This window comes from Oryctolagus cuniculus, chromosome 10 (genome assembly GCF_964237555.1).
Source record: "Oryctolagus cuniculus chromosome 10, mOryCun1.1, whole genome shotgun sequence".
NCBI classification, from domain to species: domain Eukaryota; kingdom Metazoa; phylum Chordata; class Mammalia; order Lagomorpha; family Leporidae; genus Oryctolagus; species Oryctolagus cuniculus.
Window position 1 is genome coordinate 87799472 of NC_091441.1, and position 20618 is coordinate 87820089.

The 20618-nt window shown below is 41.6% G+C and overlaps 1 protein-coding gene across 4 annotated transcripts in view; it reads right to left on the reverse strand.

Annotated features, from left to right (window-relative positions):
* PTPRG (protein tyrosine phosphatase receptor type G) overlaps positions 1–20618 on the reverse strand; it is a 774814-nt gene that overhangs the window by 210981 nt on the left and 543215 nt on the right. For all 4 annotated transcript variants that reach the window (XM_051852247.2, XM_008260863.4, XM_008260864.4 and 1 more), the window contains exon 5: positions 16689–16784. In XM_051852247.2, the coding sequence (XP_051708207.1) occupies positions 16689–16784 (96 nt within the window). The remainder of the gene's footprint in view (positions 1–16688; positions 16785–20618) is intronic.

Genomic DNA, 20618 nt, shown 5'->3' on the forward strand with positions numbered 1-20618 from the left:
AGAGAGAAAGGTCTTCCTTTTGCCGTTGGTTCACCCTCCAATGGCCGCTGCGGACGGTGCGCTGCAGCCGGCGCACCGCGCTGATCCGATGGCAGGAGCCAGGTACTTATCCTGGTCTCCCATGGGGTGCAGGCTTGCTCTTAACCACACTCCCTCCTGGGCTCACTGGAAATGGCAGCTGGTACCAGTACTGAGGCTCACTCTCTCTTTCCTTGATCCTCCTATCACTAATTCCCCTCAATGCCCCCACCACCAGCAAAGGCAGGGATTCGGGCCACCTTAACACTGGATCACTCAAAGGAAAAGCAAGCTCAGCCCCTTTCACTGGAGCCATGTTCCCAGTCACTGAGTTGCATCCAAGCTGGGGGATTTGGACTCATTTCTTTCTTCCAGCATCACATAGAACCAGGAATACAAGTCAAAACCCTGGATCTCAATCCCTTGTACTTGGGCTAATAGCCCAGGTGAGTCTTGCCCTGCTTGCCCATGATCTCCAAGGTAGGAGGCAGGAGGGCTCACAGCAACCTCTGAATTCCAGTCATCCCTTACCATGAACAAATCTCATATTGGAGTACCTTGAAGCTCATACTAGGGGGTGCGACAAATGGTCAGGCTCCCCTAAACTTGCAAGATTGTTACTATGAGTGGTCTTTTAAATTGCATGTTGAACAATTTTCCTTTAAAGTTTAGCTTTATTTATTTGGGAGGTTGAGAGACAGCTAGACAGAGAGAGATCTGCCATCTACTGGTTCATTCTGCAAATGACTGAAACAATCCATGCTGGGTCAGGCCAGAGCTAGGAGCCGGGAACTGCATCCAGGTCTCCCACTGGGTTGTAAGGACCCAAGTACTTGAGGTACTTGAGCCGTCAGCTAACTGCTTCCAAGAGTAAATATGAGCAGGAAGCTGCACGGGAAGCAGTTTAAGGACTTGAACCAAGCTACTCCGATATGGGAGGTGGGCACCCCAAGCAATGTCTTAACCACTACACAAAAAGCTCCCCCAACTGTGAGTATTTATGAGTATAATAAAACAAGAGGAGGACAGCAACAGAAAATGATACGTCCTACTATAGGGCATCCTGAACCACTCACTATGAAATGAGAAGAGAATCCAAATGGTGTTCCTCTGAAAAGCGGAATGGTAAAGGATCATCATTCTTGGGAGCTGAGAGCAAGCTAAGAAAACCAGAACCCCCTGTAAGGCTTCAATGAACCATTATCCACAGCCCAAGCAGAGAGCTGGCAGGGTGGGAACAGGGCTGGAGGGCAATTAATGGAACTCATGAGAGCCCTGATGCGCCACATCATTGATGCTACTCAGAGTTCTGAACCTGCCCTGCACGTTAGAATCACACGAGTAGCTATTACAAATACAGATGCTCAGGCGACTTCTTAGACCAATTTCATGTGAATCCCAGGGGGAGACTCGAGCATCCATATTACTTAAAACTTGCTCAGTGAGTCCAATGTGTAGCTTCGGTAGAGGGCAATTACTCGGTACCTTCTTAGATCCTTGTGTTTAGAAAGGAAGGAAAAAACCTCTCAGAGAATGCATCACAAACCCTGTTCAGATCAAAATGGTTTTCCTATCTCACAACTCATGTTAACCTGCCCCCTGCACAACTGTACTTGATAATCACATTTTATCACCGCAAATATAACACAGACACTGATGCTTAAAAAGTGAGACTAACATTTGTTGAGGATTGACAATGTACCAGGTACATGTGCATTTCACCTGTATTCACACATGTAAACCTTCTAACAATGCTTTGAGGCAGGGCTCTTATGATTAACTCCCCCATTTTCCAGATGAATAAACTGAGGGACAGAAAGACCGAGTGAAAGTAACTGACGTTTCCTGCTACCACTGGGCAGACCTGGAATTTAATTAAGCCATCTGCATGTAGAATCCATTTTCTTCATCAAGCTGACCCTCAAGCAACCACTTATTTTCACCCCAAATCTCTGTGGTAGACACTGAGAATACTAACACCCATCAAGCAAAGGTCCCTGTCTTAATGGAATTTACAGATGTGGGGTGGGGGCATCAGGGGAGGAAGTTCCATGATGACAGGGACTGTATTTCATTCCATTCCCTGAACACCGTGCAGCCCACTGAATAATGGACACAACAGTGGCTCCACAGCTTTGCCAAGGGAATGAACAAAGGCAAGGGAAGGGCCACAAAGAGGAGGGCGGAGTACGTGCATAGGGTCATCTTGTTACCTTTAGGCCAGGGGGAACGCAGACCCCCAAAGTGCCAGAATGCACAAAGGAACATTAAGTGCCCCTTTCAACTCTCACCTTCTGCCCAAATTACTGGGAATAATGAAATTAATCGCCACAGTGGGCAATAATTCACATGCCACAGTATTTTTAAATGTGCAGTGATAACATCCTGATTATGATGGCATTGCCTCTAACCAATAAACACTAAGAAGAACTCTCCCACAGGACAGGGTGCATTCCCAGCACAGACAAGGCCACATAAAAGATTCCTGGTTTACAACCTTGACATTGGGGAGGAACTGATTACTAGGAATTAAGCAGTTCCCTGGGGTCCAGGGAAACATCTGATGGTGCCCTTTGATTTCCAAATGGCCTCTCCATCCGCAAGCACCTGGGTCCACACCAGTGAGTCACTTTTCCTCCTTCAATTAAATATTGCACAATCCAAGGTGCTCTAATTACTTCGGCTCCCCTTGAAAGCAGTAAGAAAGATCCATAGATGCTCCTGAAGGAAATCTGAATTTGGTTACCTCCTCCTGAATTACCAAGTTATAGCACCAATAACAACCACTTAAGACCTTGTCTCTGAGCCAAGGCAATCAGAGATCTGAAGCACCCTCCACCAAAAACACAAGTGGGCAGGAGGATGCATCACGTGTTTGATATATGGAGCAGTGTGAGTACCGCAGTGTGCATATCCTGCGCCAGGCTTCAGGAACAAATGGGAAAAGTAATGACTCCAAGTATTCTGTTTCATTTCAGCTGAAGTCATTGCTAATTATCATCATCAAAATTATTATTTTAATGATTTTTATAGAGCACGGCAAAGAGATCTCCATTGTACCTTCCTGTACATTATCTCATTTGAAGTTTACAACAAATCAATCAGATTTTATGGGCAGAGGAATTATGGTGGAAAGGGATAACAGAGATCTGTTCAAAGGAGTAAGTCACTAAGTGGCAAATCAGAATTTTAGCAGAGAGTGTCTGACTCTAAAACCTTGGACACTGATTTCATCATCAGAGGTACTCAGCACCTCAGAATGTTCTAGAGTTGGAATCTTCAGAGCATTGTTGAGCACTTCAACTACATTTGAGCATGTCGACTGTTTCACAGAACTGGGAGAACACATGTCACAGGGGCAGAGTGCAGAAAAATCACCACCTATTGTGATTTTTTATTACTGTTAATATTCAAGGAGAATTGGACATTGTCTTCAGAAAACTTCGGGCTTTATCTGTCTGGCCTGTTTTAGAGGGAGGAGGACATCTTTTACCAGTAAAATTCAAAATATGGCAGAACCATAAACTTTTTGGCTGAATGCCATGAAAAAAAAAGAAAAAAAGGAAGTAGTTGGGCTTCCAGTCCAGACATATCCCTTAAACATTCGTTTCCTGTCCTGGAAGATTTAGGAACAGGCTTTGTGTTAGTTAGCCGCCTGCATTTCTAAAGCATCTGGCGTTAAACCCTATAATCAGTTCAGTTTTTCAAAAAATAGAACTAGAGCCTGGCAGCCACCTTTGGAGAATGCCTAAAAATAATTCACTGAAACAACATTAGAATGGCATCTGAGGATGCCAACGTACCAGAGAGAACACTGCAAAGGCTGAGTAAAACAGATCAACAAGTCCCTTAAGTGAAGTTATCAAAGACTCCGAATTGGGTATCATTTCAGACATAAATATTTTTATTTTATTCAATTACTGGTAGTGTGATTTTTGAAGTACCCTTACAAAATCCATTTTGATGAACAATAAGAGGCCTATTGTAACAGAGATTATATAATCAGACATCAAATAATCCAACATAAAATGAGTTCATAATGTCCTACACAGATTAAACAATTTTTATTTGTAGTATTTCTGTACCCAATAAATGCTTTCTATACTTAATCTTAGCCAAAAGGCCAAGATGTAATAATGCTTTCTTAAAATATGAAAGTCCTGGCTTACCTTGGCTTTGGACAAACCCAAATTCCAAATCGCCAATATCTAAATTACTGAGCACACTTGTATTCTTTTATTTATAGCTAATTTAGGAATTTGTGAATACATACAAAATTAGCACATGGTATATAGAGAATACAATGAGTTAAGAGAAATAGAACCTGCTGCATAAATGTATCTAGGTGAGCCAATGCACAGGTATTTTTTACAGCTTCTAAGAAATCTAAAATGGGGATTTTATACTCATAATTTTCTCAAGACACCTGTACAGTCTAACAAAAAATGATGGCAGCTCCTACTACTCTACTTCTTACTATGTCATATCTGGTTGCTTATCTGTGGCAAGTTAAAAGGCAGGAAGGATAAAATATTTCTAGTATGGGGGCTCTTCCAATCAACTCTATGTCCTAATCCCTCACCAAACACAGGAGCTCCATTCTTGAAAATTACCACAGTTGGCAAAAACAGGGTCATCAAGATCAAGATGTTAAGAGAAAAAGAAGGATACAAGCAAAAATCATAACAAATATCACATGGTACCACAGTTTGTCCTTGGTTTGTCTTCAAAGGTTCATGTGCCAAAAGTTTGTTCCTCAATCTAACTGTGCTGAAAGGTGGACGAACTTTTAACAGGTGGAGCCTCATAGGAAGTAATTAGATCATAACTGCCCTCATGAAGGGAATAATGCTGGTCTTACAGGAGTGAATTAGTTCCCACGAGAATGGCTTGTCATAAAAGAGTGAGCGGGGCCAGCTGTGTGGTGTAGCAGGTAAAGCCACTGCCTGCAATGCCAGCATCCCACATGGGCACCGGTTTGAGTCTCAGCAGCTCTACTTCCAATTCAGCTCTCTGCTATGGCCTGGGAAAGAAAGAGAAGATGGCCCAAGTCCTTGGGCCCCTGCACCTGCCTGGGAGCCTGGAAGGAGCTCCTGACTCCTGGCTTTGGATCAGCCCAGGTTTGTCTGTTGTGGCCATTTGGGGAGTGAACCAGGAAATTGAAGACACCTCTCTCTCTCTCTCTGTTTCTGTAACTCTGCCTTTCAAATAAATAAATAAAAATCTTAAAAAAATGAGAGAGGAAGAGTGAGCCGAGAGTCTCTCCCACTCTCTTTTGTCTTCTCTTGCTATGTGATGCCATCTGTCATGTTGGGATGTGGCCACGGGCCATCATCAGATGCTTACTCCATATTATCCGGGCTCTGCATTGACCAGAATCATAAGCCATGTAAGTTAATCGTCTTCATATGTTATCCAGTATTAGATATGTTGTTACAGCAACACAAAATTAATGAACACACATGGATAAATACAATTAACTTTATTCCAAGTTTGCTATCACAGCATGTAAAAATAGCTGAATCAATCTCCACCAAATCAGAAATATCTGTGCAAAATGGTCTGTCTTAAAGTGTCATCGAGCTGGTGGACATGACTTCTGCTTTTGTGAGTGTGGCCACAGGGACACGCAGAAAGGGGCTGGTGTCAAGGTGCGGTCTGGACATCTCAGCCTTGGGATTCTTGGTTATTCTTACAGCCATCAGCCTGCAGCATAATATAAACAGCTTGCAGTGACCCCTTCTGTGAATAAAACAATCTGGTGTCCTTAATCACTTACTTAATAAACATAAAAGCTGAGTTTCTCAACCGTAACCAGCATTGCAATTTGGGGCCTGCTGATTTCTGTTGTAGAAGTCTCTTGTGCATTGTATAGTGTTTCCCAGCATCTAAGGTCCACTAGATGACAGCAGAACCTCTGTCCCAGTTGTCACAATCAAGTGTCTCCAGATATGGTCACCTATCCCGTGGGGGCCCAGATTTCCCTCCCTCCAACCAAGAGAAGCATTGCCATAAAAAGTTAATCAATGACCACTCAAATCTTTACTCCATTTATTGACAGCATCCTTATCTAACCATGCCACTCATTCAATACTCTTTATAGCTTTTACATAAAAGGGAGGAAGCTAAAGACAAAAGCTGTCATGAATCCATAAAATAATTACAGGCACAGAGCCTAAGAGAGTTTAAGATCAAAGGTTTCAACTATGGATGGAAAAAAAGCAAGAACATAATTTTCAGCTAGAAGAAATTAACTCTTCCAGAAACCAGCAAAATTGAGAGGAACTAAAACCCTTACATAGATGCAACAATAACTAGAGCTAATGATACCTACTTCTCTCTTCAACAGAAAACCCAAATCTCTGATTCAGAAAAAGAGAGGGCTGCTGTTGAAATGTGGGTTTCAACACACAATTATTGACCTGCGTAATTGTGTGTAATATATAGTGAAGAATCTCTACACCTCAGCTTCCACATCTGTAAAATGGAAATAATAATACTTCGAGAGGCCCCAGTGTGCAATAAATGAGACAATATGCAGTAGGCACTTTGTCATTCACATTTTGCATGGATTAAGCCCCGAATAAATGTTCACTGTATTTGCAGTTGCATGTATAGCATTTAGAAGCATTTTTCCAGCCTGTTTATCTGGGGCAGTAGGGATGGGGTAAATCACCACTCACTTCTAAACTTTGAGTGTAATATGATTTATGGGTAGAGTTCCTCCCCAGAAACCCAATCAGCTCAGGCATGCTACTGGATCACACCCCAGGGAGACCACATTTCAGAAAAACAAAGCATAGGTTGGGAGTCCCACAACTCAATTCTTAGCTTGTAGACTGCAAAGACCTATGTGTCCATGGTCAATCTTGAGCCAGGCCTGTTGTAGGTCACTCCAGAGTGCCTCAGATCTTCTCTGAGGGTGATGACAATCAGATTCTGTGACTTATTAGAGCTAATGGCCAAAACAATTCTGTACTACTACTCAAGGATGTACAAAAGCAAAGTACTTGGTAACTGTCCTTGAAGTGTAGTGATTTAATTAAAATAGATTTTCACACGGACACATTCAAAGAACTAAGTCTCTTAATTATGTAATGCTTCGCCAATAATTAAATAGTCCTCTGTAATGTCCACTAAGAGGAAATTTGAATTACAGGCCATTTGCAGACAGGAGCTATACTGAAAACACCTGATAGGCTATAAATTCAATGTTGTACATCCACAAATCTATTCCCAAAATTGCATCTGAACATTAAGAGTGACTCTGGCCTTCGCTTAATGATAAGTCCTATGAAATCAATTAGCTGTTAAAATAGTTTAATTGGAACATATGTATTTTACTTTTCGTGTGTGTATAAAAAAAGTCGTCTTAATCAACCCAAAACATTCTGAAATTGCACTTCTAGGTAATGTAGTGAAAGAATCGAGCTCATAACTGGATAAAACCAAGGATGTGGAAAATATGAGAAGGATGGTATTCAAATAGCAGCAACTGGACAGGAATAAATGAAGAAATATATTGGTTTACTGCAATTATCCCAAAAGCAGTCTAAAAATGAAGTTAAACAAGCTACCACCTGTCTCTTGCAAAAACTCATGTTTCCAGGCTCCAAACTAATTAGTGGGTTTTTTTCTGGGGTTGGGGGGAAGAGCTTGGTAGATGGATAAGAGTACTAATGTGTTCTCTCTTTTATAAGGGCCCTGTTGTACATTGCCACCGCAACCAGCGAGCAGTTAAAAAACTCAGAAATATCTATAAAAAGGACAGAAAATTTATTAAGACAAGAAAGAAAAAGACTCCTTGGGGTCGGTTGGAAAAAAACAAAAAAGATCAATTTAGGTCATCATGAATAAAAGGAATGACTGAAACCTGAATAGTGGTTTGAACTGTGTAAGAAGAAAGAAGAAAAATTGAGGGTAGAGATTCCAATTCTAAAAGTCAGAACTAGGAACTTCGTATTCTAAAGTGAAATACATATCATTCTGAGATTATCCATAAGACAGAATACATGTGTTTTTCTCTTGGTAGATCATCTGCCTGAGCTGGTCTGTCTTCCCTTACCTTGCAGTGAGGAAACAGTGCCACTGTGCAGAAAGAATCCAACAGCCAGCCTTTGCAAACCTCAAGTTTCCCCAATTACTCTGAGGGCACGACACAACTCTGAGGGTATCTTTGCAATTTTCATGTAGCATGGCACAGAGAAGGTGCTTCATAAATAATGCAGAATGAATAAATGAGTTAGCAAATGAGTACATGAATGAATAAATATGCAAGAAAATCTTACCATTTTGTTCACTTAGAGAACGTGAAGGAGAAAACTGGGAAAAGAGGGAGACCAAACAGACACATACACCATCAGGAGAGTAAGCAAAGGACAGGAAACAAGCACACAGACATACTGAAAGTCAAAGAAATGGACCCATCGCCTACTACGGAGAGACCCTGGAAAGGAAATACGCCAGACACAGGCAGAGGCTACCGAGGCTATCCCTGTCCAACCAAGATTACAGAGTCTAAATTCAGCTCAGTATTTAAACAATCATGCTCCTTGTGAGCGACAGTGCGAGCCACAACACACAAGAGATGGAATGAATACAATTCCTGGTCCTCGGTGATCTCACAGCACAAAGGCAGAAGAAAGCAAGGAAAAATAAACAGCCGTCAACACAAGATACGATGCTTGAGAGTCGCTGGGGGTCACAGCAAGGAGAAACCACCTCCACCTCTGGTCCGGGAAGGGAGGGTGGCGAGGTGCATTGCAGGGGAGTAGGGAAAAGGGCTTCCTTGCTGGCCATGGATGGATGAGTCATCAAGAACTCCTCCTGACTTCTCAATGTCTATAAATAATCCCAGGTGCTGCCATTTCATTTAATTACTAAGCCTCTCCAGATGGAGAAAAATAATTAAGCCGTCTGTAGCACCGACATGATATAAAGAATGGGTTAGCAACTTGCGAAACATTGGAGTTGCGAAGTTTCCTTGCAGCCATGAAATAAGGGCAGAAATGAAAGGGGGCAACTGCCTCTGTAGACCTTAGGGAAAACAAAATGTCTACAGTCATACTCTCGGTAGAATTTAAATAATGAAGAAATCTCAATAGAGTTGTAGAATGTTAAAAAAAAAAAGTACTTTAAGAGAGACAGCATAAATAAATCAGATGCACTCTACTGATCTCTTAAAGGTACAAGAAATATACCTATTGACTTGGCCTTTGGATACACATAGGTTAATAATTGTATAGCTTTGTGCCTGATGAAAGTACTCAGAAATTACCACACACTAAAAGGAAGCTGGTCAGAATATTATAGGAGAAAAGTTTCTAAATACATATGTCCTTAAAGAATCATGCACCTACAATTCCAAACCTCAGTGCAGTAAGAGTGAAATTTCAGGCATTCATATGACAATGGCAACTGGGCAATGAAAGAAAGAAGATGTTCCTCTTCAGTTACAATTGCAATGATAATCATGTACGTCATGGAAGAAAATTTATGAGACATATAGAATGCGGATAAGAAACTTCCAAGAAACTGAAAATCCATTCAGATAGTTGAATGGTTAGAATGTACCTTGGTCCTGGTAGAAAAATTGTTGAAAGAACAATAGTGAAGAAATAGATTGAAAGTAAAGGAAAACAAAATCAGAACCTAATTCAAAGAGTGATGGCAGAAGATTCTTTGTATAAAAACATATTGGCCTAATAACCATGAATGAGGTGCTACCTCACTCCAGTTAGATTAGCTATTATCAAAAAGACAAAAGATAAAAAATGTGGGCAGGGATGCAGAGCGAAGAGAATCTTTACACACTACTTGTAGGGATATAAGTTAGTACAGTCAATAAGGAAAATTGTAAGGAGGTTCCTCAAAAAGCTAAAAGTAGACCCACCATATGATCTAGCAATCTAGGTATATATCCGAGGGAATCATTCTGTCAAAAAGACATCTGCACTCCCGTGTTTATTAAAGCATTACTCAAAGTAGCCAAGAAATGGAAACAACGTTAAGTCTCTATCCTGATCACTAAAGAAAACGTGGTACATATACCCAAGGAACTATTACCCAGCCATAAAAAGAATGACAGCTTGTCATTCGCAACAGTGTGGACATAACTGGAGGACACTGTGTTCAGTGAAATGAGCCAAATGCTGAGAGACAAGTATCACAGGACATTATTCACACATGAGGTCTAACAGTGAGGTGGGCTCGCAGGAGTTAAAGCTGGAACACTGGTGAGGAGAAGCTGGGGAAGGGAGCATGGAGTGAGTGATGGGGAAAGGTTGACTAACAGGTACGACACAGAAGGAAGTTCTGGGGTTCTGCAGAGTAGGGTGACTATAGATAAGGTATGGTATATTCACAGAAAAACAACTGTAAAATAGGATTTTTAATGTTTTCAGCCTAAATAAATGCTAAATACGGGGTTGGCGCTGTGGTGCAGCAGGTTAACACCCTGGCCTGAAGTGCCGGCATCCCATGTGGGCACTGGTTCAAGACCTGGCTGCTCCTCTTCTGATCCAGCTCTCTGCTGTGAACAGGGAAAGCAGTAGAAAATGGCCCAAGTGCTTGGGTCTCTGCTCCTGCATGGGAGACCCAGAAGCTCCTGACTCCTGGCTTCAGATGGGCAAAGCTCCAACCATTGCGGCCAGTTGGGGAGTGAACCATTAGATGGAAGACTCTCTCTCTCTCTCTCTCTCTCTCTCTCTCTCCTCTCCCTCTGTGCAACTCCAATTTTCAAATAAATAAATAAATCTTTTTAAAAATGCTAAATATTTGAAGAAAGAGACATGCTTACTGTAATGGGATGTTACACAATTTATACATGTACTGAAATGTCACATAGTGCCCCATAAATACGTAAAATTTGTACATGTCTGTGAAAAATTTTGCTTAAATAAAAAGAATTTTTAAAATAAACATCTAACAAAAGAAAAGGTCATTCTGAGTACTGGGCATTCTATTCTGTAAACTCAAACTTGAGAGAATTAAGCCTGATTGTTGATTATTTTAAAAACAAATTATCCTCCTACAAATTACCTAATCATTCCATTGATTCAATATAATATAAATCTAGGTTTTGTTAGCTCTTTTTTTTTTTTTTTAAACAAGCAGAGTGGACAGTGAGAGAGAGAGTGAGAGACAGAGAGAGAGGTCTTCCTTTGTCATTGGTTCACCCTCCAATGGCCGCCACGGCTGGCACGCTGCAGCTGGCGCACCATGCTGATCCCAAGGCTGGAGCCAGGTGCTTATCCTGGTCTCCCATGAGGTGCAGGGCCCAAACACATGGGCCATCCTCCACTGCACTCCCTGGCCACAGCAGAGAGCTGGCCTGGAAGAGGGGCAACCAGGACAGAATCCGGCACCCCGACCGGGACTAGAACTCAGTGTGCCAGCGCCACTAGGCAGAGGATTAGCCTGTTGAGCCACGGCGCCGGCCTTGTTAGTTCTTATTTATTTAACCACATAACCAATGTAGGGTGTTATCAGAATAACAGAATATCGTAAAAGAACACTGTAGTGCCTTCTCATATTTTATAGGCATTCAAATCAGATTAATAGTAGGCAATAGTAGAGGTTCTAACAAAGAAAATACTTATTTACTTTCTGTACATACATAAAATACTAAACAGGTATTCATTCTCTTGAGTGGCTTAAGAACAAATTCTTCTATCCCTTGCCAATGTTTAAAAAAGATATACTGATTGATTTGAAAGTCAGAGTTCTGATAGAGAGAGAGATTTTCCATCTGCTAGTGCACACTCCAAATGCGCACATCACCTAGGGACAAGCCATGATGAACTCCATCCAGATCTCCCCTCTGGGAGGCAGGGACCCATGAACTTCGGTCATCATTTGCTGCCTCTCAGGTGCATTAGCAGGGAGCTAGATCTGAAGTGGAGACAAGACTCAATCCCAGATACTCCAATATGAGATGTGGTGTCCTAAGGGGTAGTTAGTCTGCTGCATCACAATGTCCAACCCCACCTTGTCAATTTTTAATTTATTTATTTGAAAAATTCTTTAAAAGCAAGCTTTATTCTTAACTATCATCTATAACTTCCAGAGGGCTGTTGGTCCAAAAGGAATTTGCGTGAAATAGAAAATGGTGATCTTCCAGACCCATTCCAGACCATATGCTGGAAAATCAGCATTATTACTCCACACACCAGTGGCTATGGATGGAATCAAAATATATCAGGTGGGGCTGGAACTGTGGAATAGCTGGTAAAAAAAGAAAAAAGCCACCACCTGCAGTGCTGACATCCCATACGGGTGCTGTTTCAAGTCCTGGCTGCTCTGCTTCTGATCCAGCTCTCTGCTGTGGCCTGGAAAAGCAGGAGAAGATGGTCCAAGTCCTTGGGCCCCTGCAACTGCATAGGAGACCCAGAGGAAGCTCCTTGCTCCTGGCTCTGGGCTCCTGGCTTCGAATCAGTGCAGCTTTGGCCATTGTGGCCATCTGGGGAGTGAACCAGCAGATGCAGGACATATATATATATATATATATATATATATACCTCTACCTCTCTGTAACTCTGCCTTTTAAATAAATAAATAAATCATATATCTACATCTATATCTATATCTATATATTAGCTATCACACTAAATTACTGAAGTCCAGGCCAGACCTCATGAGGTAAGATCATGTTGACATGAATACATGACTAAGATGGCTGGGAGACTGTTGTAACAGGAATGCATATCCCCTCCAAAGGGACAGCCAGCCAGTGATTACTGCTACACGACCAGTACTTTTTATCCACATGAACTGATAAAAAGAACTATAAACACTGCAGGTTCACAAATCACACCAGTGTGCCACAGTAGGACCATGTGCCCAGAACCCCTCATCTAGGCCAACATCTGGGCATTTACCAACCATGCACCTGCTAGGTTTGTACTTCTTTAAGTGTTTTGGCAACTCTAGGAACTTCATCATATCTAACAACAGAAAAGAAAGAGAAGGAGAAAAATTATCCAGAATTAACAGGCAGAGATAATGAAAATTTGAAAGGGTGTGAAGATTATTCTAAAGTATGGAGAAAGCCACCACCAAGAATAATACTATGTAGGTGGAGCTTTGTCTTGCCTAGGCATGCACTTCTAGGTCATATGCATCACATATTTCTAGACTGTAAATACAGCCTCCTTACAAGTAGATGGGCTTCTCTGTTCAATTCTATTTAGCCACTGTCAGTGGGATTGTGACAGTGACATTCTATGGGACAGGGGACAGATTATGCTTATTATATTCAATGTAGCATCCATTCCTGGCGAATAATCAGTACTGAATAGATATAAATAATTCTTCAATACCAAAATGGAAAAGGCTAGGTTTGAACTTGGAATCTGTAACAAGGTTTATTTGACTATTTGGGAGATACATGCTAAACTCTCAAATTTATCAGTCTCATAGAAAGATTCAAAAGACTAAGATCTCAAAATACAAAATTGAGGAGACGGCCAAATTAAAATAACAATAATACTTTTTTTCTTTCCATTGCATGACACAGTGTGAACCCCAAAGTATAAACACACATGTGGAATTATAAGTAAAACAAAGGAAGCAGCTCAACACAGCTGCTATCTAATAAAATTCTGTTCTATTTTTTACTGTCTAAGCTTTATTTTGTGTCTACAGGATAGGAAGCCAACATTTAGAAAAGGATCTAACAAATGAAACGCACATTAAATTTTTTTGTATGTGACTAGGACTCGTGTCCTAGAAATACTTGAAAAATTCAACACCTAGAGTTCACACAGAGTTCTGCTGGTTTGTACACCAACATGTTGGGCTGGTTTAAGGCTCTCATTGGCCTTATATTAAAAAAAAAAAAAAAAGTTTATGGCCGGTGCCGTGGCTCACTTGGTTAATCCCCGCCTTGCAGTACTGGCATCCCATTTGGGCACCGGGTTCTAGTCCTGGTTGCTCCTTTTCCAGTCCAGCTTTCTGCTGTGGCCCGGGAAGGCAGTGGAGGATGGCCCAAGTGCTTGGGCCCCTGCATCTACATGGGAGACCAGGAAGAAGCACCTGGCTCCTGGCTTTGGATTGGCGCAGCACCAGCCGTAGTGGCCATTTGGGGAGTGAACCAACAGAAGGAAGACCTTTCTCTCTGTCTCTCTCTCTAACTCAACCTGTCAAATAAAAAAAAAATAACAAAAAAGTATAGAACCCGAAAAGCATAAAGTTTTGAGGTAGAGCATGCCGTCAACTAGTCTTTTCAGTATTCATAAAAAAAATTAACATTTCTTTTCTAACAGGAAATGTGTCCTACATAATAGGACATGTTTGGTCTTCACATACAGGTCCGAGACTAGAAATCCAGCATGTTAACAGGACTATGAGAAAAAACAATGGGAATTGTTAAAAACTAGGTTGTGTGGTCCCAGTACTGCCAGAGGCAAACTCCTCATAGTTCAGAAGCAGAAGGCTTCCAGCCAGAACCTAACCAATGGGTCAACAGCGCCAGAAGACACTTCTCTTAATGAAAAGAAGGCACGCACACGTGGGGTCTCCATCCCACAGAAATGGGTAGAAGAGTATGGATACATATGATGTGGCATTTACTATGTAGCAGGCACCATACCAGGGGCTTCATTTAATCACTCCTGTAATCCTCATGATGTATTGGTTGTGATCCTCATTTCATAAAAAAGAATACTGAGGATGGGAAATTTAAATAACAACTCATCATTATGCAGTTGTTAAGCATAAGGAATGGGATTCAAAAGCAAATATTTCTGACTGCGGTGAATAAGCTCTTAAAATATTATGCTCTACTGTGGATAGCAAATGTAATCAGTGAAAGAAGATGTACTGAAAAACAATGGGGAGATCACCCAATATACAACAAACAATTTCCAAAATATCGACCATGACCCACAGAAATCAATACATTCTACACCACAACCCAGTACACGCCCCGTATATATTACTGTGTACAAACAACTAAAAGTGTTTCCCAAAAAATATTTAGTGTACTGTGTCTGATACACTTTAATATGTTCCTACTTCATTTTCCATATTCTTCTATTTCACTATTTTTAAAATGCTGTTCAGGGTTTACTGAAATGATTTCACAGCCAAATTGTAGGTTAGAACCCACCAATTGGAAACCACGGCATAATGAACACTGATGATCACTGTTCTTATGATTTCTGACATCAGGTCGAATATTAGGCTTTTCAAATTTTCACATATAATCTTCCCATTGAGCCTTTATCCATGCAAAGAAAAAGGGAGAAGGGTAGTTAAATTGGAGAGATAAGCAATGGAGAGCACTGTCAATCATGTGTCATCAGCTAGAAAGGGCAGTGAAATTAACATACTCCAAAAAGAATGAATCTGTCTCAAGGACAAAGAAGTCTGCTCAAAAAGTCAGATGCAAAAGAATCTATGTTGGAGAAGGGGTTCTGCTATCTTTTTTTTTTTTTTTAAAGTAAGACTTTATATTTTCTTTGTATGTATTTTCCCAGACACACGCACGCACACACACACACACACACACACACACACACACACATATATATAGAGAGAGAGAGAGAGAGAGATAGAGACAGATCTTTCCTCTGCCTGTCTAATCCTCAACAGGCCTTGGCCTGCAACAGCCAAGAATGGATCAAACTGAAGCGAGGAGACCAGAAGAGAAGTTGAATCTCACACAGTGGTGGCAGGGATCCATGTACTTGAGCCTCCCAGGGTGCATACACATTAGCTGGAAGGTGGAATCAGGAGTGGAGCAGGTACTCAAACCTAGGCACTCTTGTATGGGGTGCAGACATTCCAGGTAGTGTCTTAATCGATACAGCAAATGCTGAGCTTGGTTCCGATGTTACTGATGCTCCTTTGAGTTCCTTTGGGAAGACAGCATTTTCTAACAATGATTGGTAAAATGAAGTCCTGTATGCACCCTTTAGGTTTTAAGACTGAAAGAAATATCATACATCTTTTAACTAGCCAGGTTACCTTCAACAAAACAAAGTGCCACATTCCCTACAGGCAATTTGGTCAAGGCACTCACTAATCAACACAATTTAATTTGATGTGACTTAATAAAATCCTGATAGCATTGTCTAAGAAAGGATGCAAGATTTGGTTTCTTTGTGCAGAATCAACAAATGAGGTGTGAACACACATCACATAAGCACATCAAAGGAAAGAAAGGATGGGAGTTCATAGATACACTAACTTAAATAGTTTTAACAAAAACTTCAGTTACCATGGGGATTTTTGGAAGGGAAAGAAAAGGGGTCTCTTTAGAGAAGTGACTGATGCTATTTAATAATCTAGCTGCAAGTAATGTCAAATTTTAAAGTTGCTTCAAAGAAAATCACCCTTTTTTTGCATCAGCCTCTTAATATGCTGAAGGAACCTACTCAAATCGCTTCAGCAGTGAAGGAACTGAGATGATAAATGTGTTCTTCAATCTGTGCACCAGTCAAGTAGCAATAAAATCAGAATAATTCATGCAAAAATTTTCATTATGTTTCTAAACATACTTATTTACATTTTAAATCACACATTAGACAATATGAAATATCTTTCACTTAGACAGGTGTGAACTAGAAAACAGATGCATTCATTAAACATGGAACAATTCAGTGAATTAACAAAAAAAATACTCAGAGAACTCTCTGGTTGAAGTAATTCAGCCACTGTTAACTTACTTGAAAAAATATGGCCATGGCTCCAATGATTCTGTTCTCAGAAATTGCGCTTTGAAAGCTGTCAAAGTCATCTGGATTGTAGAAGAAAATCTGCATCTGTAAAAGAAAAAAATAGACATGTATGAGAAAAATTTTCAGACCTACACAAAAGCAGGGGGACCGTGGGCCCAATTCTCCATTCACTGCGATTTTGGCAAATTTACTTATCCATCCATCTATTTTCCCTTTGTTAGTATTTGAAAGCAGACCCAAGACATCCTGCATTTCAGCCCTACATTCTTCAAGGCGCATCACACCTTCACACATAACTGCAATGCATTTGTGCCACCCAAAGGAATAATACCAAGGCCTTCTCATTACCTCATGCTCAGGTCATGATGAAATCTTCAAGAAGCAAAATTTTAACGTAGGAAAGAAACTAAGTTTGTGAGTTTCAGTGAACATGTTACAATTATAAGCAGTTATGTGATCACATTTTTATAAATAACTTGCATATTAATTTTGAGAATTTGAAGAGGAATCTTAGTAGGTTTGAGAAGTAGCCCAAATGGCTCAAATTCAGCAAATTCACAAGGAAATGTGATGTCATTGGTAATAATATTACTTTACATCTCACATTGACAGTCTGTAGAAAGCCATCCCATACATTATTTCATTTAATCCTCCTAACAGCAGACTCAGTTATAGAAGAAGACATTGTGTTCCACAAACTGGACGTAAACTTGAGCAAGATTAAACATCAGAGAGTCTAAAAATCCTGGCAATCGTATGCCGCCTGTTGCATTTGTCTAGAGTCTCCTGTTCCAAAAGCAGAGCTGAGATAAATCAAAATAAAATCATCATCCGCTCTGAATGCTTGAATACGCCTTGATATTTAAAAAGATCAGAGAACAAAAATGAACCACAGAGCACCCCCAAGAGACGATGCATGTGACAAGAACTGGTCTGAGTTTCCCTTATAGCTCCCTCCCTGACTTGCCTCTGAGACCTCAAGCAAGCTATTTTCTGAACATCAGCTTCTTCACAGATATCCAGTATTCCCACTTGGTAGAGTGGTGCTACGGATGGAAACAGGTCAGTGTAACGTACAACATGTAACACCTCGTCAGCGCTCGACAAATTGCCACCATCATCATCCTGTATTAAGGTTAATGTTTAAGGCCGGCACCGCAGTTCACTAGGCTAATCTTCCACCTTGCGGCGCCGGCACACCGGGTTCTAGTCCCGGTCAGGGTGCCGGATTCTGTCCCGGTTGCCCCTCTTCCAGGCCAGCTCTCTGCTGTGGCCAGGAAGTGCAGTGGAGGATGGCCCAAGTGCTTGGGCCCTGCACCCCATGGGAGACCAGGAGAAGCACCTGGCTCCTGCCTTCAGATCAGCGTGGTGTGCCGGCCGCGGCAGCCATTGGAGGGTGAACCAACGGCAAAGGAAGACCTTTCTCTCTCACTCTCTTTCTGTCTCTCGCTCTCACTGTCCACTCTGCCTGTCAAAAAAAAAGGCAACTTAAAATTTCTAGAAAGCAGCAAGCGTTGTGGTACACCAGGTTACGTCGCTGATTGGGATGCCGGCTTGAGTCCTGGGTACTGTGCTTCTGGTCTAGCTTCCTGCTATTAATGAGCCTTGGAGGAAGCAGATGATGGCCCCAGTACTTGGGTTCCTGCCACCCTCGTGGGAGACCCACATGAAGTTTCTGACTCCTGGCTTCATCCTGGCCTAGCCCTGGCTGTTGCTGGCAGAGGGGAGTGGACCAGCAGATGGAAGATCTCTCTCCCTCCCTCTGGGTTTGTGTGTGTGTGTGTGTGTGTGTGCATGTGTGTCCCTCTCTCTCATACCTTCAAATAAACAAATCTTTAAAATAAATTTTAAAAATTTCTTGAAAAATGTGATTTCATTGACTCTCCCAGAAAATCCCGTCGCCTGTATTGTAAGCTTTCTGCTATGACTGTTCCAAGTGATATGATGCCATTTTCTGTAAGGAGCTAAACAACCACAGCGCAATGGAGTTTGTAGATTTGACATCAAGAACAGAAAGTTCCCAGCAGAGAAAGCTGTCAGCCAGTTAGCTGCAGAATAGGTCAAAGGTAAATAGAGACTTGATGACTGCTGTAACCACGGTGCTTAGAACATGACGGTATTTCTTCCTAGAAGGATGAGATCAGGTAGCTCAAATCAGGACTCTTTCTTTCTTTCTTTCTTTCCTTTTTTTTTTTTTTTTTGACAGGCAGAGTGGACAGGGAGAGAGAGAGATAGACAGAAAGGTCTTCCTTTGCCGTTGGTTCACCCTCCAATGGCCGCCGCAGCCGGCACACTGCGGCCGGCACACCGCGCTGATCCAATGGCAGGAGCCAGGTGCTTATCCTGGTCTCCCATGCGGGTGCAGGGCCCAAGCACTTGGGCCATCCTCCACTGCACTCCCTGGCCACAGCAGAGAGCTTGCCTGGAAGAGGGGCAACCGGGACAGAATCCGGCACCCCGAGCGGGACTAGAACCCGGTGTGCCGGCGCCGTAAGGCGGAGGATTAGCCTAGTGAGCCTTGGCGCCGGCAGGACACTTTCTGTAACAAGTGTTCGGCACAGCCCTGCTCCACTCCCAACTCCAGTGTCCTACTGATGTGCACCCTGGGAGAGCAGGTGAGGACTCAAATACCTGGGAGATCCAAACCGAGTTCTCAGTTCTAGCTTCTACCTGGTTCAAGTCAAGATGTTGTGGGCACTTAGGAACTGATTCAGTGGATGGGAGTCTCTGCCTGTCTCTCTGTCTCTCTCCCTGCCCCATCTCATCCCCCTTCCCCATTTGTCTTGCAAATAAATAAAAATTTTCAGAAGCATCAGGACAGCTTCTATAAAAACTCGGGTACCTAAGTAGATGGGAGGTGGATGGAGATTCTTTTAGAGTACTTACTTTCTTAGAGCAATTTATTTTTCTTAAGACTAGGAATGCCCACCGATTCTGGCAGTTTCTTACAAATGTGTTGCCTTTAGGTTTGGACAGCTCCAGACATCATGAATTTATACTGAGAAAAATCCATTCAATGAGGTGCAGATTAAAACAGTCTAACACTGGGGAAACTGCTTTCATATACTGCTACAAACCAAGAAAGAAACTCTGGAGAAGTATATTCAGCAAATTACCCTTCACTTTCCTTTTAAAATTCAGGCTCTCAAATTAAGTAGGTTCACAGAAGTCTTTGTTACGCTTCAGCCCTTGAGCAGGGGTAGCCTTGTTTAATGCATCACCTGAATGCTGTTGTGTGATACAAAATACGGTAAGATCTCTTCAAGGGCATTTTCATTTACCAATCAGTAAGGAAACGCATTTTTAAAAAATATGTTTGAGTCAAGGCTCCACCCCTTCTGGATAATCAAATGTCTCATAAAGGGAATTGCAGCACTACTCTGCGATATCATTTTGCCTACCTATTTTTCTAAGTTGTAGCCCACTGATGTATGTTAACATGGGAATCTATCTAAAACATGAGAGTAAATAAGTAGATGAAGTTTTGGTGAGTGAAGAGGACTTAACATTCTTATTGTTGATGAGACAAGTGTGGGCAAAAGCTAGGAACAGTTTTTCAAAAAATAATAATTTAAAAAAGCAAAGTCTCTAGAAGGTATTTTGGGTGGCTATCCCCCACTTTAGTATGCACTCTCAAAAGACACTCTCCAGCATTTCCACAAAGTGTGTTCTCTACTAATGCCAATCTAAGTGATGCTTATTTTATAGCAACCTCCCCGATGAAGAATCACGGGGCAAACAGGAAGAAACATCTGGAAACCTACTAACCCTCCTATGTATCTTTTATCCAGGACCACTGATTATTTACACTTCACTTTGACTACACATGCATCGCATACACTTTTTGTTTCTCAATCATTTGGGAGTATGTGGGAGATAAAATACCCTTAAACAGGGAATACTCAAATGTATTATTTC